The sequence below is a fragment of the Panthera onca genome, chromosome E3, assembly GCF_046562875.1.
Source record: "Panthera onca isolate mPanOnc1 chromosome E3, mPanOnc1 haplotype 2, whole genome shotgun sequence".
NCBI classification, from domain to species: Eukaryota; Metazoa; Chordata; class Mammalia; order Carnivora; family Felidae; genus Panthera; species Panthera onca.
This window is the reverse complement of record NC_138354.1, coordinates 18,395,064-18,423,021: the sequence shown is the minus strand read 5'-3', so window position 1 is coordinate 18,423,021 and position 27,958 is coordinate 18,395,064. Positions and strand designations below refer to the sequence as shown.

Below are 27,958 nucleotides of genomic sequence, written 5' to 3'. Positions count from 1 at the left end.
TTGGATATGCAGGTCTTAATTTTAAATATTCAGGCATTCTGCTTTGGTAGCATACAAGGGAAGATCAGTTTTTTCTTGCAGAGAAGTTACTTCATTTAACCTTATGAGAGGTATAACATGCATTATTGACAACTTGGAAAACCACTAAAAACATAACGTAATTTTGAGTCTTACAGTTTACATCAGTTATGGTTAATTCGGGGAGGAATGGTCAGGTTTTCTGTGAGGATACTGATTACTTTTTCTGTGTGTGTGTGTGTGTGTGTGTGTGTGTGTGTGTGTGTGTGTGTATTTTTCCTCATCCCAGGACTCTCTGGAGGAAAAGCGGAAGCGGCAGCGGTCTGAACGCCTGGAACGGATTTTCCAACTTAGTGAGGCTCATGGGGCCCTGGCACCTGTGTATGGGACTGAAGTCCTGGATTTCTGTACCCTGCCCCAACCTGTTGCCAGCCCCATCGGCCCTCGTTCTCCTGGCCCCAGCCACCCCACCTTTTGGACTTATACCGAGGCTGCCTGCCAGGCTGTACTGTTTCCCCAGCAACGACTAGACCAGCTGTCAGAAATCATTGAGAGGTTGGCAGGGCTAAGTGTTAATGGGAAGCGGGTCTTGGGGCCTCTGAGTGGATGTAGTGGTTAGGGCTGGTGAAGGTGCACTTCTGGGGCCTTTCAGAATTCCACCTTTTATACTGCTTGCCTTCTTTCTTCACAGGTTCATCTTTGTCATGCCTCCTGTGGAGGCACCTCCCCCTTCCCTGCATGCCTGCCACCCACCTCCTTGGCTGGCCCCACGTCAGGCAGCCTTCCAGGAGCAGTTGGCCTGTGAGCTCTGGCCCCGGGCTCGCCCCTTGCACCGTATTGTGTGTAACATGCGCACCCAGTTCCCTGACTTGAGGCTCATCCAGTATGATTGTGGTAAGTTCATTGTCCAGTGAGGATCCCTTGACCTCTTCCCCTCTTTTAGTAGCGATACTGCTACTTCAGAGAGCTGCTGTACATGAGGTCTTTGTGAATTTCATTAAACATTAGACAGTTGTTCAGGTTATGCTTATAGGCAAGACAGAAATGTAGGCCTTTATGCTACATTCTTGGCATTTGTGAATTTGATGAAAGTTGAAAATGTGTGCTAACTCATTTATTCATTGATTCAGTGATTATTTTGTGAATATCTGTTGTATTTTGCTAACCATTTGGGATACAGTGACAGATAAGATAGTACAACAGAGTTTTCAGATTCTTGGGGAAAAGTGTGTGGTACAAGACGGCATGGTAACTAGTTTTTCTTTTGGGAAAACATAGTGGTATATGACTGGCTCAGCTTACTGGTGTTTTCATGGATCCAGGAACCTTCTGGTCTTTCTCCATTGCTTATCATCCTTAGCTTTTATCTTTGTAGTCTCATGTTTATTTCTTAATGGTCTTACCATGGCTGCCATAACTCCAGGGAGCACAGCAATGCTTTGAGCAAGAAGCAGGGGTTGAGACAAAGACTCTAAGCAAGTTTCTCTTTTTTGGGGGGTGGAGGGCCGAGTTCTCCCCGCTGACTGTGCTTCACGACTCATTGGCTTAAATTGGGCCATTTGCCCATCCCTAGATTAATCACTAAAAAAAGGGAAATGGCAAAGAGGAACTGTGGCTCATTTAGACCAATCATGATTTATCTTTTAGGATTGGTTGGGGCTCTCTGGGATCAAGGGCTCTCTGCCAGGTGTCCACAGTGTTAAATCAGGTTCTGTTAAGCAAGAATGTCTTTTGGACACAGGAGTGAATTGTTTCTGCCACAACGCTGCAGAGATATTTCTTTCTTTTAAAAAAAAATGTTTATTGGGGCGCCCGGGTGGTTCAGTTGGTTAAGCGTCTGACTTCAGCTCAGGTCATGATCTCATGGTTTGTGAGTTCGAGCCCTGCTTTGGGCTCTGTGCTGACAGCTTGGATCTTGGAGCCTGCTTCAGATTCTGTGTCTCCCTCTCTGCCCCTCCCCTGCTCATTCTCTCCCTCCCCCTCCCCCTCCCCCTCCCTCTCTCCCTCTATCTCTCTCTCTCAAAAATGAATAAAAGTGTTTATTCACTTTTGAGAGCGAGAGCACAAGCAGGGGGAGAGAGAGAGAGAAGAGAAAGAGAATCCCCAGCAGACTCCTCTCTGTCAGTGCAGAGCTCCACAAAATGTGAGATCACAACCTGAGCCAAATCAAGAGTTGGACGCTTAACAGACTTGAGCCACCCAGGCGCCCCTTAATATTTCTGTAGTAACGTTTTTTGGGAATTTCTTAAATGCTTTAGAACATCAGACAACAAAATTTTTATCAATGTGTACTCAAACATTTTATTTTTTTAATATTAAAAAATTATTTTTAATGTGTATTTTTGAGAGCGGGAGAGACAGAGCATGAGTGGGGGAGGGACAGAGAGAGAGAGGGAGACACAGACTTGGAAGCAGGTTCCAGGCTCCGAGCTGTCATCACAGAGCCTGACGTGGGGCTCAAACTCACAGACTGTGAGATCATGACCTGAACTTAAGTCGGGTGCTTAACTGACTGAGCCACCCAGGCGCCCTTCGATAAATATTTTAGTAAAAAAAATAATTTTGTAACGTATGAACCCATTTAGAGTAGATCAGTTGAAAGTCTATTAAAAGCATTCAAAATGATTAATCAGAAATGTTATAGAAGTTAACTTTTATGTTTGATGGGAGGTTTAACTAGATAACCTCATAAGATCCTCTCTCCCTGGTTCTGATCTCAGTGCTCTTCAATCCCTGTATGTTAGCCATGACTGCCAGCTGGTGTTGTTGACATTTGTCCTATAAATCTATCTGTTTCAGCGGGCATAATTCATTGTAGTACCTAAGGATTGTAGTACCACCATTGAGGATTCCTTTTTTTCCCCCATGGGTCTGTATGTTATCCTACCTCTGGTTAGACCCAGAGAAATTAGATCCAAGAAAGGAGCAGACTAAAGAGGGGACTCCTTAAGGGAAGAAAATAAAGTTAAATTTTTGATTTCCTAGGCTAATTGAAACCCTGGCCTAAAGCTTTTATTATCTTTCAACTACAACCTTTCAGTACTAAGTGTTCTCCCTATTCCAGCTTAGAGCAAATTCCCTGTACCCGTTCATATTTCTTTAGGGAAGTTGCAAACATTGGCAGTGCTGTTGCGACAGCTCAAGGCAGAGGGCCACCGGGTGCTCATATTCACCCAGATGACTCGAATGCTGGATGTATTGGAACAGTTTCTTACCTACCACGGCCACCTCTACTTGCGTCTGGATGGGTCTACTAGAGTTGAACAGAGACAGGTAACCCAGGCATCTGTAGCCCTCAAAGGCTTACTTCAGCTACTGTCTCCCAGAAGGGGCCCCACTAAGCCTTGGGTCTGTTTTTGAGCCTCTGTCTCCTAATACTACCTTTTTTTTTTCTCTCTAGGCTTTGATGGAACGATTCAATGCAGACAAACGCATATTCTGCTTTATCCTTTCAACTCGGAGTGGGGGCGTGGGTGTAAACCTTACAGGAGCAGACACTGTTGTTTTTTATGACAGCGACTGGAATCCCACCATGGATGCTCAGGCCCAGGATCGCTGTCACCGGATTGGCCAGACCCGAGATGTCCACATCTACAGGTATTGCCTAGTCTTCCCTCATGTTGTATCCTCTTTACTGATAGGGTTTTATTAATGTATTTGGCTATTTACACATGCCTTCATCACTCCCTAGACTCATCAGTGAACGGACAGTGGAGGAGAACATCCTAAAAAAGGCAAATCAAAAGAGAATGTTGGGAGACATGGCCATTGAGGGAGGCAACTTCACCACAGCCTATTTTAAACAGGTACTAAGATCTTCCAGCCTATGGAGGAGAGAATTACTTCTGCTTATTAAAGAGGATGCTTTGGCCTCAACCTGCCTTTTCAACTAGTGGCACTTCTATTTCTAAGAGCTGTCATCTCATAGTTGTAGACCGGGGCCCAGCATTCTATTGGCTGACACTTCTTCCTCTGTTCTCTCCAAAGCAGACCATCCGAGAGCTGTTTGATATGCCCCTGGAAGAGCCACCTGGCTCATCTGTACCCTCTGCCCCTGAAGAGGAGGAAGAGACTGTGGCCAGCAAGCAGACCCATATCCTAGAGCAGGTGAAAAAAGAGTGGGCAATCTATAGAGCAGAGCTAATAGTTATGATGTCTATGGTTTCTCAGCCCATTGAGCTTTTGTAGGGGGAAAGGACATTTTTGCTGCTTCCCAGATTACTGTTGACCTTTTCTTTCTTTTTTTCTTTTTCATGTTTATTCATTTTTATTTTTGAGAAGAGAGAGAACATGGGCAAACAGGAGGGGTAGGTAGAGAGAGGGAGAGAGAGAATCCCAAGCAGGCTCCTTGCTGTCAGCACAGAGCCCGATGCAAGGCTTGATCTCACAAACCATGAGATCATGATCTGAGCTGAAAGCAAGAGTCATAAGCTTAACCAACTTAGCCACTCAGGCACACCCCTACTGTTGGCCTTTGATGGTTGGGAGTAGATTGTTTATTGGTTCACAAGATTTCATAGAAAAAAGGCTTTGGACTCCTCAGTTACAGATTTGAATTCTAACAGTACTTCTTAATAATTGTTTGTTAAGTCAAGTATGTTTAATCTTATGAGTCTCACTTTCCACTTTTTGAAAGCTAATGAGAAGGAAGTAACTGAGGTTTAAATGGCATAATGGATGTAAGAAGTGCTTTCTATGTGGTGTAACCTCTTATTTTTCAAACACCAGTGCATAGTAGAATCACTTGGAAAGCTTTTTGGTTTTTAATTTTTTTAAAATAGGCTCTACACCCAACATAGGGCTTGAACTCATGACCCTGAGATCAAGAATCACACATTACACCAATTGAACCAGCCAAGTGCCCCGAAATACTATTTTATTTTATTTACTTTTTTTTTAAATAATTTATTTTTAAGTAGGCTCCATGCCCACTTGAATGTGGGGCTTGAGTTCATGATCTTGACATTAAGAGTCTCATGCTCTGCTGACAGAACCAGGCAGGTGCCCCTGAAGAGCTTTTCATTTAAAACTGTTTTTATTATTATTTTTTAAATATTAAAAAAATGTTTTTAATGTTCATTTATTTACTTCTGAAAGAGAACGTGCTCCTGTGCAAGCAAGGGAGGGACAGACAGAATCCCAAACAGGTTCTGTGCTGTCCACACAGAGCCTGACATGGGGCACAATCTCACAAACCATGAGAACATGACCTGAGCCAAAGTCAGGAGTCAGACACCTAAGCCACTGCGCCACCCAGGTGCCCCTTAATATGTTATTTTTTTTTAATGTTTATTTTTGTGAGAAAGACACAGCGTGTGCGTGGGGGAGGGGCAGAGAGAGTGGGAGACACAGAATCTGAAGCAGGCTCCAGGCTCCAAGCTGTCAGCACAGAGCCTGATGTGGGGCTCCAGCGCATGAACTGTGAGATCATGACTTGAGCCAAAGTCGGACGCTTAACTGACTGAGCCACCCAGGTGCCCCAGTATGTTCTTTTTTAATGTTTGGTTTTTTTTGAGAGAGTGCATGCATACAAGTAGAGGAGTGGGAGAGGGGCAGAGAGAGAGGAAGACAGAGGATTAGAAGCAGGCTCTGTGCTGACAGCAGAGAGCCCAATGTTGGGCTTGAACTCACGAATCATGAGATTATGACCTGAGCCAAAGTCGGACACTGAACTGACTGAGCCACCCAGGGATTCCCCCCTCGGCTCCCTGAGAGGTTTTTAAAGGATTGATTCCTGGGACCCCATCTCAGAATATACTAAGTTGTGATTTTGGGGGGCAAGGGCTGGGCATTTGTATTTTTTCAGAAGTAGTAGAGACCATGGAGATGTTTTTTCCCTACCAAGTGCCTTGCCCTCATTGCTGAGCACACTCTAGGTTGCATCTCTTGGTGACTTTGGTATGAGCTTCCTGGATATTCATTTCAAGGAAAAGACAAGATGTGGTAGTGTGTTGTCAAGATGGATCTTGAGGCAAAGAAGAATTGGGGATTTTTGCGTAAAGCTTTCTGGGGGCACCTGGGTGGCTCAGTGGGTTAAGCGTCTAACTTCGGCTCACGTCATGATCTCACAGTTCACAACTTCAAGTCCCGCATCAGGCTCTGTGCTGACAGCTCAGAGCCTGGAACTTGCTTTCGATTCTGTGTCTCCCTCTCTCTGCCCCTCCCCCACTCATGCTCGCTCGCTCCTCTCTCTCTCTCTCTCTCTCTCTCTGAGAAATAAACATTAAAAAAATAAAAACTAAAGCTTTCTGGGACTTTTTTTTTTTTTAAGGTTTACTTACTTTGAGAGAGTGAGAGATCACCATTGGGGGAGGGGCAGAGAGAGAATTCTAACACATCCTACACAATCAGCACAGAACCCGATGTGGGGCTCGAACTCACAAACTGTGAGATAATGCATGACCTGAGCCATAATCACTTAACTGACTGAGCCACCCAGGCGTTCCTCTGGGACTGCTCTTTAAAATTATTTTTATTCTTATTATTCACGTATTTATCTTGAGTGAGAGTGCACATGCACAAGCAAGGGAGGGGCAGACTTAAGCAGGCTCCGCGCCCAGCGTGGAGTCCAGCTTGGGGTTCAGTCTCAAAACCATGAGATCACAACCTGAGCCAAAATCAAGTTGGACCCTTAACCACTGAGCTGCCCAGGCCGCCCTGGGACTTTTTTTTTCTCTCTAGATGTTTATTTTTGAGAGGGAGAGACAGAGGGCAAGTGGGGAAGGGGCAGAGAGGGACACAGAATCCAAAGCAGGCTCCAGTCTCCAAGCTGTTGGCACAGAGCCTGACGTAGGGCTCGAACTCATGGACCACGAGATCGTGACCTGAACTGAAGTCGCCACTTAACTGACTGAGCTGCCCAGGCAGCCTAGGATTGTTTTTTTTTTTTTTAAGGAGATCTAAGGCTGACTTGAATGGAAAAGGAAGCAGAGCTAGAGATTTCTAAAAACAGTTCGTCACTGGTGGGCCGCCAAGTCAAATCTGTTTCATCCTATGTGGAAATACTGCATTGCTTTGGTAACTCTGAGGGCCCAGAAGAGAGTTGAGTTCTGTTGTAAACCTGGTTTGGTGTAAACTTGGCTTCAGATTCTTGCCAGAATCGAACTACAAGATGTAAAGTTCTTTAATTTTTGTGGTTTTTTGCTTCCCCACATCCTTGCAGGCACTGTGTCGGGCAGAGGATGAAGAGGATATCCGTGCAGCCACCCAGGCCAAAGCTGAACAGGTGGCTGAGCTTGCAGAATTCAATGAGAATGATGGATTTCCTGCTGGTGATGGAGAGGAGGCCGGCCGGCCTGGGGCTGAGGATGAAGAGATGTCCCGGGCTGAGCAGGAAATCGCTGCCCTTGTAGAACAGGTCAGTGTCTGACCCACTAGTTCTTAACCTTACCCTTCTCAGCTTCTTCCTCTGGACCTTGTGATCCTCCTCCTATCTTCCCTGGTGAAAATAATCAAGGGTGATGGGCCCTGGTTGCCAAGTCCCTATGTTCATCACTGCTTCTTCTTCCCACAGCTGACCCCCATTGAGCGTTATGCCATGAAATTCCTGGAAGCCTCACTGGAGGAGGTGAGCCGAGAGGAGCTCAAGCAGGCAGAAGTGAGTATTTCTAGGGGGTGAGGATAGAAGTGGGAAGTTGCTTCTTTCTAACCAGTCCCAGTCTGCTTGCCTCCCTCTGACCACCCACTGTTTGGGCTCTGTTGTTGGTAGGAGCAAGTGGAAGCTGCCCGCAAGGACCTGGACCAAGCCAAGGAGGAGGTGTTCCGCCTACCCCAAGAGGAGGAGGAGGGGCCAGGGGCTGGGGATGAGGTTTCCTGTGGGACTGGTGGAGGCAGTCACCGGCGCAGTAAGAAGGCCAAGGCCCCTGAAAGGCCAGGGACTCGCGTCAGTGAACGTCTTCGTGGAGCCCGGGCTGAGACTCAAGGGGCAAACCACACTCCTGTCACATCCACCCATCATACCCGCAGCACTTCCACACCCCCACGCTGCAGCCCTGCCAGGGAGAGAGTTCCCCGGCCAGCACCTAGGCCTCGACCCACTCCAGCTTCAGCTCCTGCTGTAATTCCTGCCCCAATCCCTGTTCCAATCCCTGCCCCGATCCCCATTTCAGCCCCAAATCCAATAACCATGCTTCCTGTTCATATCTTGCCTTCTCCTCCACTTCCCCCTTCACAGATTCCTCCCTCTTGTTCTTCTGCCTGTACCCCTCCTCCTGCCTGTACACCTCCGCCAGCTCATACTCCACCTCCAGCCCAAACCTCTCTCTCAACTCCTTCTTCCCCTCTCCTGCTTGGTCTGCCTTCTGTGCCCGTCTCCCCCCCAGTCACCAACCTCCCCTTGGGCTTGGGGCCTGAGACAGAACTGTGTGCACAAGCATTGGCATCCACCGAGTCCCCGGAGCTGGCTGATATGGCCAGTTCCGAGACTTCCCCACTTACTCTTGTGCCCCCTAAGGATCTGTTGCCAGTTGCTGTTGAGATCCTGCCTATATCAGAGAAGAACCTTTCTCTCGCCTCTTCTGCACCTAGCCCAACCCTGGAGGCTGACAGCGTCCCCAACGGTCAAGAGCAGGAAGTGCCAGAGCCTGCTGAGGGGACCATCCTCACAGTGCTGCCTGATGGTGAGGAGGTGCCCTCCTGTCTGAGTGAGAGCAATGGGCTGGAGCTCCCACCTTCAGCAGCATCTGATGAGCTACTTCAGGAGCCGTTGGAGGCTGACAAGAGCTCAGAAGAGCTGGTGGAGGCCCAGACCCCAACCTCCAGCCCAGAGAAGCCACAGGAACTTGTTCCAGCAGAGGTCGCAGCCCCATCAACCTCATCTTCGGCCACCTCCTCACCTGAGAGTCCTTCACCTGCCCGGCCCCCTCGGCGTCGCACCAGTGCTGATGTAGAAATTAGGGGTCAGGGGGCTGGTCGGCCAGGGCAGCCTCCAGGCCCCAAAGTGCTTCGCAAGCTGCCGGGACGGCTAGTGACTGTGGTAGAGGAAAAGGAACTGGTGAGGCGACGGCGACAGCAGCGGGGAACTGCCAGCACCCTAGTGCCTGGGGTCTCTGAGACTGGTACCAGCCCGGGAAGCCCATCTGCCCGCAGCATGTCGGGGCCAGAATCCTCACCTCCCACCGGTGGGCCCTGTGAAGCTGCTCCCCCATCCACACTGCCCACCCCAACCCAGCAACCCTTCATAGCTCGCCGTCGCATTGAGCTGGGGGTGACTGGTGGGGGCAGCCCAGAGAACGGAGAAGGGGCACTTCTTGCCATCACCCCTCCTGCTGTGAAACGTCGGAGGGGGAGGCCCCCCAAGAAGAACAGGTCTCCAGCAGATGCTGGGCGAGGGGTGGATGAGGTACCTTCATCCACCTCTAAGGGAAAAACCAATGGGGCTGACCCAGTCCCTGGGGCTGAGACCCTTATTGTTGCGGAGCCTGTCCTGGGACCCCAGCCTAGTCCTGGGTCCCAGCCTCTTGGACCCCAGCCAATTCACAGACCCGAGCCCATCATCCTATCACCTGTGGAGAAAAGAAGGCGTGGGCGGCCCCCTAAGGCACGAGATTTGCCCATTCCTGGGACCATTTCCTCTCCAGGGGATGGCAACTTAGAGAGCCGGACACAGCCACTCCCGCTACCACCTCCCCTGCCACCACTCCCACCACTCCTAGCCTGTCCCACTGCTACTGTCGCCAACACTGTCACCAATCTCACCATTTCAACATCCCCACCCAAGCGGAAACGGGGTCGACCTCCCAAGAATCCACCATCACCTCGGCCCAGCCAGCTCCCCGTATTGGACCGTGACAGCTCTTCTGTCCTCGAGAGCTGTGGATTGGGGAGGCGGCGGCAACCCCAGGGCCAGGGGGAGAGTGAGGGTAGTTCCTCTGATGAGGACGGAAGCCGCCCCCTCACCCGCCTGGCCCGCTTGCGGCTTGAAGCAGAGGGAATGCGGGGGCGAAAGAGTGAAGGGTCCATGGTGGTGGCTGTAATTCAGGATGACCTGGATTTAGCAGATAGTGGGCCAGGCGGGTTAGAATTGACACCTCCTGTGGTCTCGTTAGCTCCAAAACTGCGCTCTACCCGGCTGCGTCCAGGGTCTCTAGTTCCCCCACTAGAGACTGAGAAGGTGCCTCGCAAACGGGCAGGGGCCCCAGTTGGCGGGGGCCCTGGGCTGGCAAAGCGGGGCCGCCTACAGCCCCCGAGTCCCTTGGGACCTGAGGGTTCTGTAGAGGAGTCTGAGGCTGAAGCCTCAGGCGAGGAAGAGGAAGGGGATGGGACCCTACGTCGCCGGCCTGGCCCCCGTCGACTTGGTGGGGCCACCAACCAAGGGGACCAGCGTATCCTGCGCAGCAGTGCCCCCTCCCACCTGGCTGGCCCTACCGTTAGTCACAGAGGCCGCAAGGCCAAGACGTGAGTGGGCTGCCCCTCCACCTGGGCTTTCCGCCATGGCCCCTCTCCCTCCACAACCAGGCCTGACTCTGTTAACCACTACTTGAAGTCTTTTGAGGGGGAAAGCCTCCAGGGAGACATAGGGGCCTTCTCCCTTCTTTCCACCAAAGTAGGGGGTAGGCAACTGGTTGTCATGGAAACGGGGCTCTTCATATACCCCCTTCCCTTCCACCCCACAAGGCTGGGCAGTGTTAAGGGTGGCAAGATAGTCTCTGTCCCCACCCCCTTGTACTTGATTCCCCAGCTATCTTTCACAGCCCCCACCTTTAGGGGAAGGGGGAGGGGCTTCTTCTCTACCATGAGTTTTTTTTTTTTTTTTCTTTTTTTTTTAAGAAGAAAAAATAATAAACTTAGTTTCTGTATGAGCATCCGCGTAAGGAGGCTTCTGATTTTCTGGTCTGGTGGAGGGTTGGGTGGGAACTTGGGCATCGTTTTCCTCCTCTCTCTTGTTCTTGCCAAAACCCTAGTACCTGATCTCTAACCCAGAATTATGTGTCTTTGAGGTAGAAATCACCCAAGAGGAGGGAAGATTGGCAAATCTGATCTGGTAGGGTGTCTTTCCCTAAAGTTTCAGTTTTAAGTCACTCCAACTCATACTTTCTCTCTCCTCCTATTCCCTTAGTTCTGGACTTTCCCTCAGAGCTCTCTGATGCCTCAGATTTTCCCCTGCTTTTACTCCTCTTGCTCAGGTGCTTTCACTCCTTTTCCAGAAGGCAGGCATCCTACCTCCAGTTGCTCCATCCCCCTTTTGCTTCCCTCCATCTAGCCAAACTAGTTTGAGTCAGCCACACCCCATTCCGAGCTCCTGGGGCTTTTCAGGAGGTGGCTGGCCACCCAACCCCACCCCTGGGCTTGGCTTGGAGACCTGAGTCAGCTCCTTCTCCACCCAAGCCAAATCAAACCTGAGGCAGGAGCCGAAACTCACAGTCCCTCAAGGCCTATAGCCAGGTAAGAGCCCCTGTTCATTTTTACGTTTCCTTTGATCACTTCTGGACCCTCTCTTTGCATTCCCCCCCAATGACTACATCTGTGTTTACCTCAGCAGTTCTTTTCCCATACCCACTCTTCAGCCTTGTGGTAGAGATTCTTTGCACTCTTCTTATCTTGCCTTTCCTCTTTCCATCTATCCTTTGTTACTTGTGTTCAGAGAACTGCAAATGGTTCTGTTTTGTGTAGGATGTAGGGGGATGGTTGGAGATGAGGGTGGAAAGGTGGTTTGATGCCAGAGCTCAGAGGACTTGAGAAGTTAGGGGAATGAGAAGTGATTAAGCAAGGCATCATTATGTAGGTTTCTGTGTGGGTTATGAGGTCAGACTGGTCCTGGGTTAAAATGGAGAGGGGAGGTAGCAGGGAGTCAGCATAGCAAAAGAGGCCCTGATTTACGCAGGTAAGGATTTTCTGGTGTTCAGTGTCCTCAGCTATAAAGAGAGCTTGAATGGATAATTTTCCCCTTCCTTTCCCCCATCCCTGTGTTGTCATCCACCGTGTTTTCACATGAAATGATTGCTTTGCTTAAAGTGGGGTATAGGGCTTAGGGTGCTATTTTGTGACCCCTCAATATTCAGGGGCAGCCTCTGAGGAACTTCAGGAAATTTTAAGCCCTTTGAAATACAGTTTAAAGTCACTGACTTATATAGTCTGATTCCTAGCAGCTTTTGAGATGGTTTTTCTCCTGCTTGTCAGTGTGCTCCTGTCATTTTCCTTTTCCCTACATGTCACAACAGCAAAACAGATAATGCGATATTCACACCAGCTTGCCTTTAAAGGCTCCGAATCTTAGGCTGAGAAAAAAGGATTCCGGCCACACATTTCCTCTCTTGGTCTATGAGTCACTGGAGGAATTCCGCATAAGGCAGCTTACCTGACAGTTGGGCTAGGTCACGAGGACAGATTAGAGAGAGGGGTGGAGTCTGAGCACGCCAGGCCAATGGCTCAGTTGTTGGGCTTACAAGTACCTTGACTGTATCGCCCACAGGTGATGGAGGACGAGGAGAAGGCAGTGGACACCTTGGTGAGCAACATGGAAGCTGCTCATTCTCCATCCCCCATCCGCTGCTGCTGGCTCCGCCTCCGCTACCTGGCAGCTACTAGCATTATCTGTGGCTGCTCTTGCCTGGGAGTCGTGGCCCTTGTGTTTGCCATCAAGGTGAGGAATGCAATTCCTATGGGAGCAGGGGGGTGGGTGTAGTTAGGCAATGGTTTGGTGTATCTGATCTATATCTACAGTGATCACACAGTTACTAAGTACTTGTCAGAGCTTGGCTCTGGGCCTGCTGTCAAAGGGCTCACCGTCTAATGAAAGAGAACTGCGAAAATGGATAATTATGGCTGGAATGCAGGTCATCAGTACTGTGACAGAGGAAATACAAGGCATTTGGGGAGCTAGGGAGTGTACGTACGTGTGATTACATACATGTGTATAGTAGAGTAGGTGACAGGAAAATAACCTTAGGGGATGAGTGACTAAAGGTGAAAGGGCGTTCCAGGTAAAGGGAACAGTGTGTACCTGGACTATTAGTTCTGCGTAACTGGACCACTGAGGAATAGTGACAGATGAAGCCAGAGGGCCCAGATTCCCAAGGGCTTCCAATGCTGTGCTTGGAGTTTAAACTTTATCTTCAGAGTACTGAGGAGTACTTTCTTTTTTTTTTTAATTTTTTTTAACGTTTATTTTTGAGACAGAGAGAGACAGAGCATGAACGGGGGAGGGTCAGAGAGAGAGGGAGACACAGAATCTGAAACAGGCTCCAGGCTCTGAGCGGTCAGCACAGAGCCCGATGCGGGGCTCGAACTCACGAACCGCGAGATCATGACCTGAGCCGAAGTCGGCCGCTTAACCGACTGAGCCACCCTGGTGCCCCCTGAGGAGTACTTTCAAGAGTTTTTGGAGAGGAGAGTGACATGATCAGGTTTGTGTTTCAGTGAGATCTGCTCTCAAGGCCTGCATGGAAGATGGATTGGAAGGGGCAGAACTCGAGGCAGTTGAGCAGTGATTAGAGTGATCTGTAGCAGTTGGGAAGAAGCTGTGGAGTTTTGGAGAGGGCTTCACCATTTCCAAACACCTAACCAAAACTGCACATGGACCTTTTGAAAGGCCACATGGGATAACTTAAACATCATGCTGGAATTTTCTCAATCCTAGTTGGATTTTAACTATCAAACTGTATTCTTATCATCATGAGAATTTCTGGGCTTCATTAGGTCAAAATCATAAACAGAATCCTTAATAATGAGAGAGTTGAGACTCATGGGGCTAATAAGAATGGAGTGTTGTTTGACTGGACGTGGAGGTGGGGGGGCGGGGCTAAATACTCCAAGATAGCTCGTTGTTTCTTGCCGAGGATTCCAGATTCTGAATGAACCTGGGATGAGTAGAAAAAGATAGGGAATAAAAGGATTGAAAAGTACTTTCCCATATGTGATCTTGTGAGCTGACAATGGCTACTTGGAGAAGTACACAGAGCAGAGTGGGTACTTGATTTGCAGATGAGGCTTGAGAGATAGACATTGGAAAGGGAGGTTAGGGGTTTGGGTGTCAGGTTTTGAGCCATGACAAGGATGGAGGATTGGTGTGGGACAATGGGTACTTTGGGTCAGAAGCAGGGGGAGAACCTAACCAAAAACCTGCCCCCACAGGCGGAAGAGCGGCATAAGGCAGGCCGGTCCGAGGAGGCAGTGCACTGGGGGGCCCGGGCCCGGAACTTCATCTTGGCCAGCTTTGCCGTCTGGCTTGCTGTCCTCATTCTGGGCCCTCTGCTTCTGTGGCTGCTCTCCTACGCCATCGCCCAGGCTGAGTAACCCTGGGTGGCCTCTGCTGAGAATCAGCGAGACCTCCTGGATCCTGCAGTGCGGCATTGCTAGGGTCTGGGGCGAGCAGTGGTCCTTCCTGGCTGGAAGGATGGTGCCTCTCTCAAAGGGCTTTGGAAGAGCTCTTCTAGACCTTTCTAAAAAGAGGCAGCAGCTGAGACTGATGAGGGGAGGCCAGCCTGCTCTGTTCTTTCAGTGCCCACCACCCCCTAATTCCCCCAGCCCATCACATCCTAGGGGCCTCAACCCAGAGGTGGGGTTGAAAACCAGGCCTGATTTTATTAGAATTTGTTTTGTAATAAAAAGCTTTTTTAGTGGTGAAATGCTCCTGTCTAATTGTTGTTCCCCTACTTTCCCCGGGTTCTTGGCGAGAGCCAGAATGGACATGTGACCGATGGCAAAATCTGCATTTCCCTTTACCTAGGCACTCCAAGAGAAAGAAAGGATTTTTTTTTTCTTTCTCTCCACCCCCTCCCTTCTGCTGGTGGTTTCCCTTCTTGGAAACACCCCAGCTTCTCCTGTGCACATCAACAGAGACCCTGTGGCCAGATAGGAAGAGTAGTAGCAGCAACCACTATTTACTGAGTGCTTACTATGTTCCAGGCTGTGTTCTAAGCACTTTATATTTCTTAACTCCTTCAGTCCTCACAGTTAATCGATAGCAGGTACCATTATTTACATTTTATAGCTGAGGAAACAAGCACCCAATGTCACCCAGCTAGTGAGAGGCAGAGCTGGGATTGAACCCAGATAGCTTGCTTCCAGAGTCAAAAGAGGAATGGAAGGGTTGGATAGCAGTCACAGGTAAGTCTCTGCCCTGTGTGTGAAGCTTTGTAGGATTATAATGAATTTTCATATCTTGGGCCTCATGGTAATCTTAAACATATTTTATTTCAAATTTCGAAGTATACATGCAGGAAAATATCCCAAACAAATACAGAGTTTATAAACTAACGCAAAGCAAACATCTGAAAATCACCATTCAATCAAGAAATTGAATATTGCCTTTACTCCAAAACCTCCTTTATATCCCTCCCAATACCACTCCCTTCCTTTTTTCCCACAAGTAACTACCATTCTGATAAGTTTTTTTTTTTTTTTTTTTTTTTTAAGTGTATTATTTTGAGAGAGAGAGGGCATGAATGGGGGGAATGGCAGAGAGAGGGAGAGAGAGGATCCCAAGCAGGCTCTGCACTGTCAGGGCAGAGCCCAATGTGGGGGTCAGACTCATGAAACTGAGATTATGACTTGAGCTGAAATCAAGAGACAGACGCTTAATCGACTGAGCCACCTAGGCACCCTCCATTCTGATTTCTAACAATGGAATTTAGTCTTGCCTGCATTTAAGCATTGTATAAATGGAATCATATGTATTGTTTTCATATCTGGCTTCTTTAACATTATTGCTGAGATTCATTAATATTTGATTCAGCTATAGTTTTCATTACTGTATGGTATTCCATTATATGAATATATTACATTTTATCCATTTCCTGTTGGTGGACTTTTGGGATGATTACAGTTTCGTGATATTATGAATCATGCTGCTGTGGACATCCTTGTACATGTCTCTTGGAGTACATGTGCTCTGGGAATTGAATTTTTGGATTATTTCACCATAATTTAGAGACCAGCAGAGCATGTAAATGAATTAGAGATATTTGTTGCACACCGAAGAGAGAAGATTAAAGAGAAGAAGAGGCACATGATGGTGGTCTTCAGCGTTCTGAAGTGCTCCAGGAAATAAAAGTGAAGAGACTCTATTGTTGGTCCCAGAGGTTAGAGTTACAGCAATGGATAGAAGCCATACCTAGGGCACTGGTGGTCAATCTTGTCTTCACAATAGAACTGCCTGGGGAGCCTTAAAAAGTACTTAATGCCTGGGCTTTTGCCCCTAGGGATTCTGATTTAATTGGTGTAAGCTGCTGCCTGCACATCAGTATAACACATTTTAGATTTCATACAGAAACTTTTTTAAAGGTAATATTTCATTAATCATTTTCAGTTTCTAGAGGAAACTATCCCATTCCCCCAAACTGATTAAATGAGGTCTTGCTATTTTTTTAAAAATTTTTTTTTTTTTGATGTTTATTTTTGAGAGAGACAGAGACAGAATGCGAGTGGGTTGGGGCAGAGAGAGAGGGAGGCACAGAATCCGAAGCAGGCTCCAGGCTCCAAGCTGTCAGCACAGAACCCGACACGGGGCTCGAACTCATGAGCTGAGAAACCCAAACCAAAGTCGGGCGCTCAACCGACTGAGCCACCAGGGGCCCCAAGGTCTTGCTACTTTTAAACTCAATTTTGAAAAATTTCAAGCCTACTGAACAAAAGAATAGTACAATGAACTCATGTGCTCTTCACCTAGATTTATACTTTTTTAACATTTCACATTTGTTTTAGATCTTTCTAAATGCACAAACTGTTACTGTGGAACCATTTGAGAGTAAGTTGAAGGCCCTTCTTTCCTAAATACTTACAATTTAAAAAAATGCTTATTTATTTTGAAAAAGAGAAAGCAAGAGTGGGGGAGAGGCAGAGAGACAGAGAGAATCCCAGGCAGTTTCCTTGCTGTCAGTTTAGAGCCCAATTTCTTGAACTGTGGGATTATGACCTGAGCTGAAATCAAGAGTTGCTTACCTGGCTGATCCACTCAGGAGCCAGTGTCAGTTTTAGTGTAAGTATGGTCCCAGATTGTTTTTTAGTTCAATTTGTTAGATTCATTACTGTCATCCTTAAAATGTTTGGTTGAGGTATAATTTATATGAAGTAAAGTACACAGATCTTAAGTGTGCAGCTTGGTGAACACCTCATATGAAGACCTCTATATAATCACCACCTAGGTGAGTAGAACATTTCTAGCACATCAGAAGGCTCCCCCATGTTCCTCTCAGCCTCATTAATCTTTGTGTTCCTGGTTTTGACCAGTGGAAATTCCTTCAACTTGGTTCTTGTGTCCTGCTATGTCTCCACATTTCTTCACTTACTTTCTGGCCCAAGCCTGGAATTGGCCATTTCTCCCAAGGAGTCCTGGTTCCTTGAACTGAGGACTATTACTTTAAAATGACTAGAGTAGAAGTGCCTGGGTGGCTCAATCGGTTAAGTGTCTGACTTTGGCTCAGGTCGTGATCTCACGGTTTGTGAGTTGGAGCCCTATGTGAGGTTCTGTGCTGACACCTCAGAGCCTGGAGAGTGCTTCAGGTTGTGCATCTCCCTCTCTCTGTGCCCTTCACCCACTCACGCTCTCTCTCTCTCTCAAAAATAAACATTTAAAAAAATTAAAACGACTTAGAGTAGCTGTACTCATTCTTCTGGGATGTTATTGCTTTTAGGCCCTTTTAGAGATTAGAGCTAGAACACATCTAATTTTATCTGTTTTAAATCTGTTTTTTAAGTCATACGATTTTAATCAGTCATAAGGTTCTTTCTCCCCTTTCCCCATCCCAAATTCCATATTCCCACAGGAAGAAACTTGGCTGCCAACTACATCAACATGTTTATTCATTTGCCCAATTTCTGAATAATTATCCCATTGTGCTACCAAACAGCCTACTAAAGTTAAGTTCAAGGTTTCTTTGCGATTTTGTTCAGATTGATGGTATAAAGTCAAAGTACTCAGTTAAAAAGTTACTTGGATTCATTTTTCTCTTCTATGGTTGTGATCCTAAAGTGACATTTCTAAGATAGTTGCTAAAGATTAAATGAATTCATTCTGTGCCTTTTTTTTGCTGGAACATAACCTCCACAAGGGTGAGGACTCCCCCCCCCCCCCCCGCCCCCCCACTGCTGATAGTCTAGCGTTTAGACGCTCAGCAAATATTTATTGAATGAGTAAGTGAATGCCAGGGTTGAGCTATGCACTGAAAAGGCTTATGAAGTAAGTTGCTCCGGGCAGTATCACACACAATTTGGCAAGCTTAGAACAGAGTGTGATAATCCCCCAAGGCTTTTAGGAGGCGGTGGTGGAAGACTGGGAAATGTATAACCCCAAATGGTGAGCACGAGGGCTTTGGAGATACTGAAGAGGCGCAGCAACCAGAGGACTAGGAAGCCTCTTCTGGTTGACAGGCTCTGACTCGTCCAAGTCCTCACCTAGTGGCACGTGGGGGTCCAAGCTGCATGCTCTGAGCATTTTTTTTTAAGTGTTTACTTTTGAGAGAGCAAGTGCACAAGCGGAGGAGAGACAGAGAGAAGGAAACAGATGATCCTAAGCAGCCTCTGCACTGACAGCAGAGAGCCCAATGTAGGGCTTGAACTCACAAACCCCTGAGATCATAACCTGAGCCGAAGTCAGATGCTCAACCGAGCCACCCAGGCGCCCACTCCGAGCCTTTTAAAAGCAGGGAAGTGACTTCTCAAAGCAGTCATTCCTGCTGCCAGGCTGCCAATATAAAAGTTTAAAAAAGAGCCAAATTCAGATAGTGATGCTAGGAGGAAAGGAAGGGGCCATGACCAAGTCCGGGAACCTGAGACGCAGCTAGTCCCGCGACCCAGATACTCAGAAGCCACGCTTCCGGGTAAACCTAACTTCCGGGTACCGTTGGAAGCCTCCAAGCCCTCTAGACAACGAGCTCCGCCCCCTGCTGTCCCCAGCAGATCCTGTGCACTAATTGGCTGCATCTGAAGCCCCGCCCTAGCGCCCTAGCCTTCGGTAACTCAGAGCTCCAACGCCCGCGCCAGCCTAGGGACTCCCCGCTTCCTATTGGACTACGAACTTCCAATCGGAAGGGACTTTGAAGCTCAGTCTTCAGGCGGCGCTGACCACTCGCCGACAGGATGGGGGCGGGGCCTGAGGTCGTTGCCGGCGCCGCCCTGGGAGTAAGGTAAGGAACTGGAGGCGAACCCGGGACAGAGAGGCTTCGCGTCGACCCTGGCTTCTCTCTCCTCACCCGCCGGTGAGACTGCGCGAGACCCCACGACCCCTCCCAGTGCCCGCCCAAGTGCGCCTGCGCAGCAACAGCCACCTGCCCGTGTGCCCCTTCCTTTCTTCCTTAGCACCTTTTCCCTTCCCCTCCCCCGTCCCCCTCCCTGCCCTGCCACCCTTCCCGCCCCCTAGGCCCTTTCGCAGGGTCTCCCCAGTCCTGATCCTTCCCCCACCCCGTCCCTATCCCCCAGGATCCTGGCGCCCCAGCCGCAAGGGCTGCGCCTCCGCGAGCCGCGATGTGTGTCCTCCCAGAGCCTGTGGGCCTCACTGCCCTCCCTGCCCTCCGTTTCCTCCACACAGGCCCCCACCACCTTCAGAATGACGCTGGACGTGGGGCCGGAGGATGAGCTGCCCGACTGGGCAGCGGCCAAGGAGTTTTACCAGAAGTACGACCCTAAGGACATCATTGGCAGGTGAGGCTTCATTCAGCCAGAGAGACAGAGTTCCAGAGAGATGAGGTCCTAGCCAGAATACACGATTCCATCTGAGGGCTGGATAGTTCTAAATGGGAAGGAACAGTGGTTAGTGGAGCAACATTTGGTGACTAAACTCTTTCTGAGCCAACCTCCATTTTTTCCAAATTCACACATTTATGTGTTCAGCAAGCATAGTTGAAGTAACTTACTGTCGGCCAGACATGAAGCTAAGCACAGGGAGGGTAGAAGAGTTGTTTGTCCTCCAAATGAAGTGACTGAAAGAGACACAAAAAACGTTCAAGTAGTATCAGGCCGTGTAAATAGTGTGATGGGGCTGATAAAACCACAGCTTCCCCCCAAAGGGGGATATTTGGGTCTTGAAGGATGAATAGGAGTTCAGCATGCAGAGAATAGAAGAAAGGCCTCACTTGTAGAGACAGTGCAGATACACTTACTCATCAAAGATTTCCTAAGCATGTATAGTGTGCTGGGTGCACTGTGTGAGGCACTAGGAATACAAGACCCACAGGTTTTCTGTTTGCCTGGAGTATATGCTGGTGGTAGAGATGGAGGATAAACACAAAAACAAGATAAAGGTCATCATATGCTGGGATGATGGAATGAGAGTAATTAATGGGACTGAGACTTGAAGGATGAGAATGAACAGCTTGTGAGCTGAGATAGGATATATTTGGGGCAGAGGGAACAGCACATGCAAAGGCTCAGGCTAGAAAGCGCCTGTTCAAGCAATAGATAGAAGATCATGGTGGCTAGAATGTAGTAAGAGTGGCACAAGGTGGAGGAAATTAAGTTGGAGAGGTAAATAGACATTAGATTATGTAGGGATTTATGCCATGATAAGACATTTAGATTTTATTCTAGTGAAATTGGTGGTTTCAAACAGGGCAGTAACATGATCTGATTTACATATTTTTGATTTGGGGGTAGGAACTTAAACTTTCCATGCCTCAGCTATAAAAATAGACCCTACCTTGTAGGTTGCTGTGAGGATGGAAAGAATATGATACACTTTAAAAAAAAATTTTTTTCTTTACATTTATTTTTGAGAGACAGAGTGAGTGGGGGAGGGGCAGAGAGAGCGGGAGACACAGAATCCGAAGCAGGCGCCAGGCTCTGAGCAAGCTGTTAGCACAGAGCCCGACGCGGGGCTCAAACCCACTAACCGTGAGATCATGACCTGAGCCATCGTCGGATGCTCAACCGACTGGGCCACCCAGGTGCCCTGATACGCTTTTTTTTAATGTTTTATTTATTTTTGAGAGAGAGTGTGCGAACAGGGGAGGGGAAGAAAGAGAGGGGGACAAAGGATCTGTGCTGACAGCAGCAAGCCTGATACAGGACTCGAACTCACGAACTGTGAGATGATGACCTGAGCCAAAGTCGGACACTCAACCGACTGAGCCACTCACATGCCCCTTAGTATGATACTCTTAGAACACTTCCTGGCATATGGTAAGTGCTCAACACAAATGTGTTATTACATTTAAAAAAGGTTATTCTGGCTCTTGTGTAGAGAATGGATGGGAAAAGGACAAGAGTAGATGTGTAGAGATCAGTTAGGAAGCTACTGATGGATTCAGGCTAGAGATGGTGATGTTTAGAATAGAGGAGCGGTGGTAGAGATGGGGAGAAGTGGATAGATTTAGGTGATGATTTGAAGAGAGACTTGATAGTTTCCTGAAAGACTGGTTATGGACCATGAGGGAAACGAAAAGAAACAAGAGTAACGTCTCAGGTTTGGATTTGAGTGCCTGAGTACTGTTTACTGAAATGAAGAAGTGTGAGAAAGATCAGATTTCTGGCAGGGGCAAGCAAGTCAGGAATTCCATTTTGGAAATATTAAGTTTTGAGATATCTACCTGGAGCTGTCAAGTGGGTACATGTGTCTGGAATTGGAGAGAGAGCTGGGCTAGAGCAATAAATCAGAGGCGTTAGCATATAGATAGTAGTTGGTGAGAAAATAGAAACGAAAGGGGGCCTAGGCTTAGGCCCTGAGGCCTGTCACCATTAAGGGGTTACAGAAGGAGGAGTCAGTAAGGGAGACTAAGATATAAGATAGCACCTGTGAGTTAGAAATAAAAGCACAAAAAGAACGTGCCTCTGGAAGGTTGGCATGGTCTGCTGTGACCCATGCCGCCCAAGCCAGGAAAGCAGACAGGGGTGTGGCTATTAGATTTGTTCAGACTCTTTTAAAATATATCACATGGAGATGTCACAAAGGCCTTTGGGATCAGGAATTCTGGAGAGGACTCAAGGTTTGAGACACTGCAGCAGGAGCCAATTGCACAGTTGGTATTTAAGTCCCCTGGGACTGGTTGGAGGTCATCAGGGGGGAGAAAGTGTCTGGAAGAGAAGTGAGCTGAAATCCAAGTCCTAAGCTGACATAGGGTTTCAGGACTAGATAAGGGAGGATTCACCGAGGCTGGGAAGAACCCTTAGGGAAGGACAGTGTTTCCACTGCCACAGAGTACAGAAAGACCCATTTTGGAGAAAGCAGGTCAGAGGGTAGGGCCCCTGTCATCTCATTCTGGCATTACAGTAGTAGCATCCTCCCTGGTCTCCACTGTCTTTTCCCTGCATAGTAAATTACCTGCATACTTTTACTGAATGACTTTTCCCAGAGTACCAGTCTATTCATGTATAAAGGCATGAAGCTTTAAAAGAGCTTGATGCATTCTAGAAATTGATAAGTTGTAAGTCACTGAAATAAATATTGAATAGCAGAGTAATAGCCAAAGATGAGGCTGAACAGAAACTGAGACCATTTCTGAGTGATGGGTGAAGGAACTGGGATTTGACTTCTATCTTGCAGGTAATAGGGATGCAGTATGGAGAGAAAACAATTTTAAGTGCACTCCACAGTTAACTATAAGGTTGGAATTCTTAGGTCTCATTTCAAAAGAGCACAGTTGTTCTAGGGGGTCCCACTAAGGAATGAGGGAACTGTTAGGGAATTTAAGCTGGAAAACTTTTCAGCAATGAATGACATGATTCTTATGACAGGACTGTCATAAGAAGCTCATTCTGGAAGCAGTGTGGTGGATGGGTTGCAGTGGCTGAGACTGACAGCAGGGAGATCAGTGGGGAGGCTGTTAACAGCTATGGGGGTGGAGAAGTAGGAAACAGAATTGAAAAAAACACAGAATGGAGTGGACTGGTTGCATGTGGTGGATTGTGAAGGAGAGGAAGAAGCCAAGAACTGTACCAAGATTTCTAGCTTGGGAGTCTGGTTGAATGGCATTACCATTTAGTGGAGATCAGGGAAGTGAAACTGTGAAGTGGCCAAGAGTAAGGCAGTAGGTGTGGGGAGCACTGCGGCAGCTGGACGGGTCTTGTCCCACTTAAGATGGGAATTCGTTTTGAAAAGAACAAGAATACGCTGACCAAACAGTGCACTTGGCCAGAGGGTCAATAGTTTATATCTCTCGATGGAACTAGAGATGTGGTTGACAGGCATTCTAAGCAAAGGGAGTTACATAAGGGCAAGGAAGCCTTGAGAGCACGGCAGTAAAGTTATGTGGAGGGCAGCCAGGGAACCAACGTAGGAAATGTGGTGTGAGGGCCGATCTTGGAGAGATTTGCACTTAGCCTGAGGTACTTGTAGGGTCATATGGAATTGGTGACAGATTCCCAGCAATGAAATACCTGTCTGGGACTTTCTCTTCACCATGCCAAATGGGCTTTTCTGCTTCTATCTCCTTAATGTTTTTCAACATCTCTTCAAGATGTTTTTGGCCACGTTTCAGAGCCGGCAAAGTGGAAGCCCAGAGACCTTAGGTCATTAGGTTACATGGAGGTTAATTAGTGGCAAATTTGGGGCCTACACCAAGGTCTCCTAATTCACAACTTTGGTCTTCCAGTCAATGGTCCAATATTTATTTGGAGCCCCTTGCACTTGACGTATTTTAGGAGAACTTTGGGATTTGGGTGGGGTAATCAGGGAAGTGTGAGTAAAATTTGGAGTGAGGTTTAGGTCATTTCTTCCCACTTTCTCCTTGTGGGGTTCCAGGGCAAGCAAGAGGCAGGCTCTGGAGCTCAGTGTGGAAAAGACTTGCCTAGACTTATTCACGGAGGGAGTGGCAGAAACTGGGTTCAAACCCAGGACCTCCACCTGCCTTCTCTGTGAGATTTGTGTTGCACCTTGCTGGGTATCCAGGTTGCTTGCTGAGGCTACTGTGAAGCTACTGTAGATCAGAACAAGCTCCTCGGGAGGCAGCCTTGTCGCCCAGATGGATCTTCGGAATCTGGTGCAGTGGGTAAGAGGATGCCGAGGCACCACTCTGCGTGAAAATGACAGAGCAGGAGGCCTGACTCTTGTGCTGTCTCACTCTGGCAGAGGAGTGAGCTCCGTGGTGCGCCGTTGTGTTCATCGAGCTACTGGCCATGAGTTTGCGGTGAAGATCATGGAGGTGACAGCTGAGCGACTGAGCCCCGAACAGCTAGAGGAGGTGCGAGAAGCCACGCGGCGAGAGACGCACATCCTTCGCCAGGTCGCCGGCCACCCCCACATCAGTGAGGCTGCCTTCCCTGCTCCTGTTAGCTGACAGCCACCTCCTGCCGGCCCTGCCCATAGCCCCGTTCCCCCCACACTGCCTCCATGCCTCTGCTCCCTTCATCATGGCTCTGCTCCACCTCAAAGTGTGGCCAGCCTTTGGGTCCCTACTGCCTCCTTTTGGTTCTCCTTCCTTCCCAGTAACAGCCCACTGCCACCTTGGGGTGGAAAGCCCCTATAACATGCATCCGCTCCTTTCCATCTCCGTATTTCTACCTTTCTGCCTCTTTCCCAGTCACTCTCATCGATTCCTACGAGTCTTCTAGCTTCATGTTCCTGGTGTTTGATCTGTGAGTATCTCCCTGCCCTGATCTGAGAAGCCTCCTCCTCCCCTGCACGCGTGGCCCCAGCCTGACAGCGCAGTGGGCTAAGACTACCTTGCTCACACCTTCCTGTACTCCTGGCTTTGGCCCCTCTCCCTGGGTGCCCTGATTGGGCAGGTTCTTCCAGAATGTTAGTGACCAGCCAATTTAAAAGGGTCTTCATGACCCAAGGGGCCACTGTCCCAGTCCCCCATGGTCGAAAGGTTAGCAGGGAAGAAAAGGCTGTTTTAAGAGCTGACCACTTATCAGCAGGTTCTTGCTCATCTGTCTCTCGCTGTTTTAACACCCTACCACCTTACATGGTGTTTGTCTCTGCCCATCAATTCGTTTTCTGGGTAGTCTGAATCTGAGTGTGAGATGTTAGAAAATATAATGTAAAGCAGCGCAAAGTACCTCAAAAGAGAATGGTTTAAATAGCAAATATTTAAGAGAGACCCTTGGAAAAAATTCACAAAGTCTTCATACAGAAATGACCCTCTGCAAAAGTTGGCCGGGGGAGGTAGGAAGTGTCTGTTACCTCATCACACAATGTTGCAAAACACTGATATGCCCCCAGTCAACTCCGGATTTCAAGGACTGATGCAGAGTTGCAGTTAATAACCTCAATTTTTAAAGACAATATAAAATAAGCAAAATTCAAAATAAAGTCCTATTCAACTTTTTACTACTGTTAACTGTAAAATTTTGGTCATGGTCTAGATTCACTTTAAAAGGTCTTCTTCGAGTTTACTCTCACATAATAAGGACCTCCTATAAAATAATTGTTGCAAGAAGGTACTTATTCTACCCTCTCATGGCACAGTGCATATATTTCAACTACCCATCCCCTGGGCCAAGCTGCCCCGGGCATCCAGTTCACTCTTGGAGCACTCTGTCTCAAGACCCTTTGTTTGTCTAAGAGGAATCTCTTTACTGGCCTCTTCCGTGGTATTTTCTGTGAGCCACTGGCTTATTTTCTCAGCCTCTTGTAAGGTACACCTACCTCCCAATCCCTCCTATCCCTTAGGATGCGGAAGGGAGAGCTGTTTGACTATCTCACAGAGAAGGTGGCCCTCTCAGAAAAGGAAACCAGGTAATGGCTGAGCCTGTGGCCGGTGGGGTGAGCAGGGGGCGGGGTGTGGCCGGGCAGGGAGAAGCAGAGGAGGAGACTGCACCTCCCTCAGGTCCATCATGAGGTCTCTGCTGGAAGCAGTGAGCTTTCTCCATGCCAACAACATTGTGCACCGAGACCTGAAGCCTGAGAATATTCTCCTAGATGACAATATGCAGATCCGACTTTCAGATTTTGGGTTCTCCTGCCACTTGGAACCTGGCGAGAAACTTCGAGGTGAGGGGTCCTGGTGCCCTAAAAGGCTTGGGAGGGAAGGAGACCCAGACCTGAGGCTGGTTAGCTGGGTCTGATAATTGAGTACCCAGGTAACCAAGCAAAGAGGAGAAGACAGTGAGCATTTGCCAAGTATCCTCTAGGTGCAAAGCATTGTATGTATCTCACAGTGGGCTTCCTGATCTGGGGTGGGCGTGGGTGGAGAGTCATTTTCAAATGAGGTAGGCCTAAGATTTCCTGGAAGTATGCCATGGAACACAGTTTGGCAGTTGCTGGGATGAAAGAATTGGTACCTGAAGTGATAGAAGCAGCTAAAAATAATAGGATCAATAATAGGATCAAGTCATGGCGGGCTGTGCTTTAGGAGTCTAGACTTGAGCCCGAGACCACAACGGGGAGCCAAGGAAGGCTTTTAAACAAGGGACTTACTCAGTATGAGCCTTAAGAAATCCTATATTCCCATTCGTTCTCCTTGGTTTGAGTGGTGATTCTGCCACACAGAATAGAGTTTATAGGAGGAGGAGTCCATTTGGGCAGAAAGGAACGTAGAAAAGATTGAAGTTTTGCTTTCCATTTATGTTATACATGTAAAAACGTGGCACAAAGTTGTGTAAGGAGTGGGTAGGTTGGGTTGCAGGTGGCAAATGATATGCTTGGGGAAGACTTTGAAGTCCATCCAAAAATGAGGTTTTCCCCAGGAAGGCCACCAGGAACCTCGGTGGGTATTTGGGTTGTGCAGCAAGGTTAGGGTCTAGTACTGCCCTCAGTGGAGGGCAGGCAGGAGCAGAATGGGAACGCTTATGGTCCTGGCAGCGTTGAGGCTCCAGCAGAGGTCTGGAGTTAGGGGCCCTTGAACAGGCCCTTGAGTTAGGGGTCTGGTGGCATCCATCAATCTCAGCTCTCTCTCCCCAGAGTTGTGTGGGACCCCAGGGTACCTAGCACCAGAGATCCTTAAATGCTCCATGGATGAAACCCACCCCGGCTATGGCAAGGAGGTCGACCTGTGAGTTTATGGTCTCCCCCCACTTCCTTTCTCCTTTGTGTCTTGTCCTTCAACACATCTGCCTAGCCCTGTCTGACTCTGGTCTCTTTCCCAGCTGGGCCTGTGGGGTGATTTTGTTTACACTCCTGGCTGGCTCGCCACCATTCTGGCACCGACGCCAGATCCTGATGTTACGCATGATCATGGAGGGCCAGTACCAGTTTAGTTCACCTGAGTGGGATGACCGTTCGGACACCGTCAAAGACCTGGTGAGCTGGGGCCATGAGAGGGTGAGGAAGGAGGCCCAAGAGCTGCCTCTCATGCTCTGGGGTTTCCCCTAGATCTCAAAGCTGCTACAGGTAGATCCTGAGGAGCGCCTGACAGCTGAGCAAGCCCTACAGCATCCCTTCTTTGAGCGCTGTGAAGGCAGCCAACCCTGGAACCTCACCCCCCGCCAGCGGTTCCGGGTAAGCCTGAGAGTGTCAGCGTCTGGGCCTGTTCCTCTGTCCCATGATCTTTCTCCTATGGTGGATGCCCCACTGGAGCTCACATTGCCTCTTCTTCCCAGGTGGCAGTGTGGACAGTGCTGGCTGCTGGACGAGTGGCCCTAAGCACCCAGCGTGTCCGGCCGCTGACCAAGAGTGCACTGTTGAGGGACCCTTACGCGCTGCGGCCAGTGCGGCGCCTCATCGACAACTGTGCCTTCCGGCTCTATGGGCACTGGGTGAAGAAGGGTGAGCAACAAAACCGAGCAGCCCTCTTCCAGCACCAGCCCCCTGGGCCTTTTCCCGTCATGGGCCCTGAAGAAGAGGGGGACTCCGCAGCGATCACCGAGGACGACACCGTGCTGGCACTGGGCTAGCACCTCAGCCCAGGGGAACCCCAGAAAGCAGGACTCTCCCGGAGGAGGATTTTTATCATTCCAGCCCTTACGGGCTCTGGCCTCAGGCCCCCCTGCCTGGCCATGCCGCCACTGATATATGACCATAAAGACCAGCCCTGTACACCTGTCCCCACCAGCCAGGGCTTTGGGATCAGAGCTAAGGTGGAAGGGCGCTGCTGCTCGCAACACCATGCCTAGCCTTGTCAATGCTGCCTGTGCTGCACCTGCAATAAAATCTGCTGCACGCCCGAGAGAGCCAGTGCCCTATGTCTGCTGT

At 48.7% G+C, this 27,958-nt stretch overlaps 3 protein-coding genes across 9 annotated transcripts in view; all 3 read left to right on the top strand.

Moving 5' to 3' along the window:
* Window positions 1-10,817, top strand: part of SRCAP (Snf2 related CREBBP activator protein) — a 35,239-nt gene extending 24,422 nt beyond the window's left edge. For all 5 annotated transcript variants that reach the window (XM_081791704.1, XM_081791701.1, XM_081791705.1 and 2 more), the window contains 9 exons: window positions 308-573; window positions 710-912; window positions 3,122-3,291; window positions 3,419-3,615; window positions 3,710-3,824; window positions 4,006-4,125; window positions 7,181-7,375; window positions 7,532-7,615; window positions 7,727-10,817. In XM_081791704.1, coding sequence (XP_081647830.1) covers window positions 308-573; window positions 710-912; window positions 3,122-3,291; window positions 3,419-3,615; window positions 3,710-3,824; window positions 4,006-4,125; window positions 7,181-7,375; window positions 7,532-7,615; window positions 7,727-10,417 — 4,041 coding nt within the window. In that variant the 3' untranslated portion in view covers window positions 10,418-10,817. The remainder of the gene's footprint in view (window positions 1-307; window positions 574-709; window positions 913-3,121; window positions 3,292-3,418; window positions 3,616-3,709; window positions 3,825-4,005; window positions 4,126-7,180; window positions 7,376-7,531; window positions 7,616-7,726) is intronic.
* A 120-nt stretch (window positions 10,818-10,937) lies between these two features.
* On the top strand, window positions 10,938-14,582 carry TMEM265 (transmembrane protein 265). The gene is made up of 3 exons (XM_060649021.2): window positions 10,938-11,400; window positions 12,428-12,598; window positions 14,089-14,582. Exons 2-3 carry the CDS (start codon window positions 12,431-12,433, stop codon window positions 14,248-14,250), a joined length of 330 nt encoding a protein of 109 aa, XP_060505004.1. The 5' UTR covers window positions 10,938-11,400; window positions 12,428-12,430; the 3' UTR covers window positions 14,251-14,582.
* A 4,369-nt stretch (window positions 14,583-18,951) lies between these two features.
* Window positions 18,952-27,934, top strand: PHKG2 (phosphorylase kinase catalytic subunit gamma 2). Of its 3 annotated transcripts, none has more exons than XM_060649005.2 (10): window positions 18,952-19,079; window positions 19,481-19,593; window positions 23,954-24,129; window positions 24,405-24,459; window positions 25,499-25,564; window positions 25,656-25,819; window positions 26,729-26,819; window positions 26,914-27,067; window positions 27,140-27,265; window positions 27,367-27,934. In XM_060649005.2, exons 2-10 carry the CDS (start codon window positions 19,499-19,501, stop codon window positions 27,658-27,660), a joined length of 1,221 nt encoding a protein of 406 aa, XP_060504988.1. In that variant the 5' UTR covers window positions 18,952-19,079; window positions 19,481-19,498; the 3' UTR covers window positions 27,661-27,934. The 3 variants fall into 3 exon arrangements, with proteins under 3 accessions (XP_060504988.1, XP_060504989.1, XP_060504987.1); XM_060649004.3 differs by having other exon boundaries at window positions 19,022-19,151; XM_060649006.3 differs by lacking the exons at window positions 24,405-24,459; window positions 25,656-25,819 and having other exon boundaries at window positions 19,021-19,151.
* Window positions 27,935-27,958: the final 24 nt, after the last annotated feature.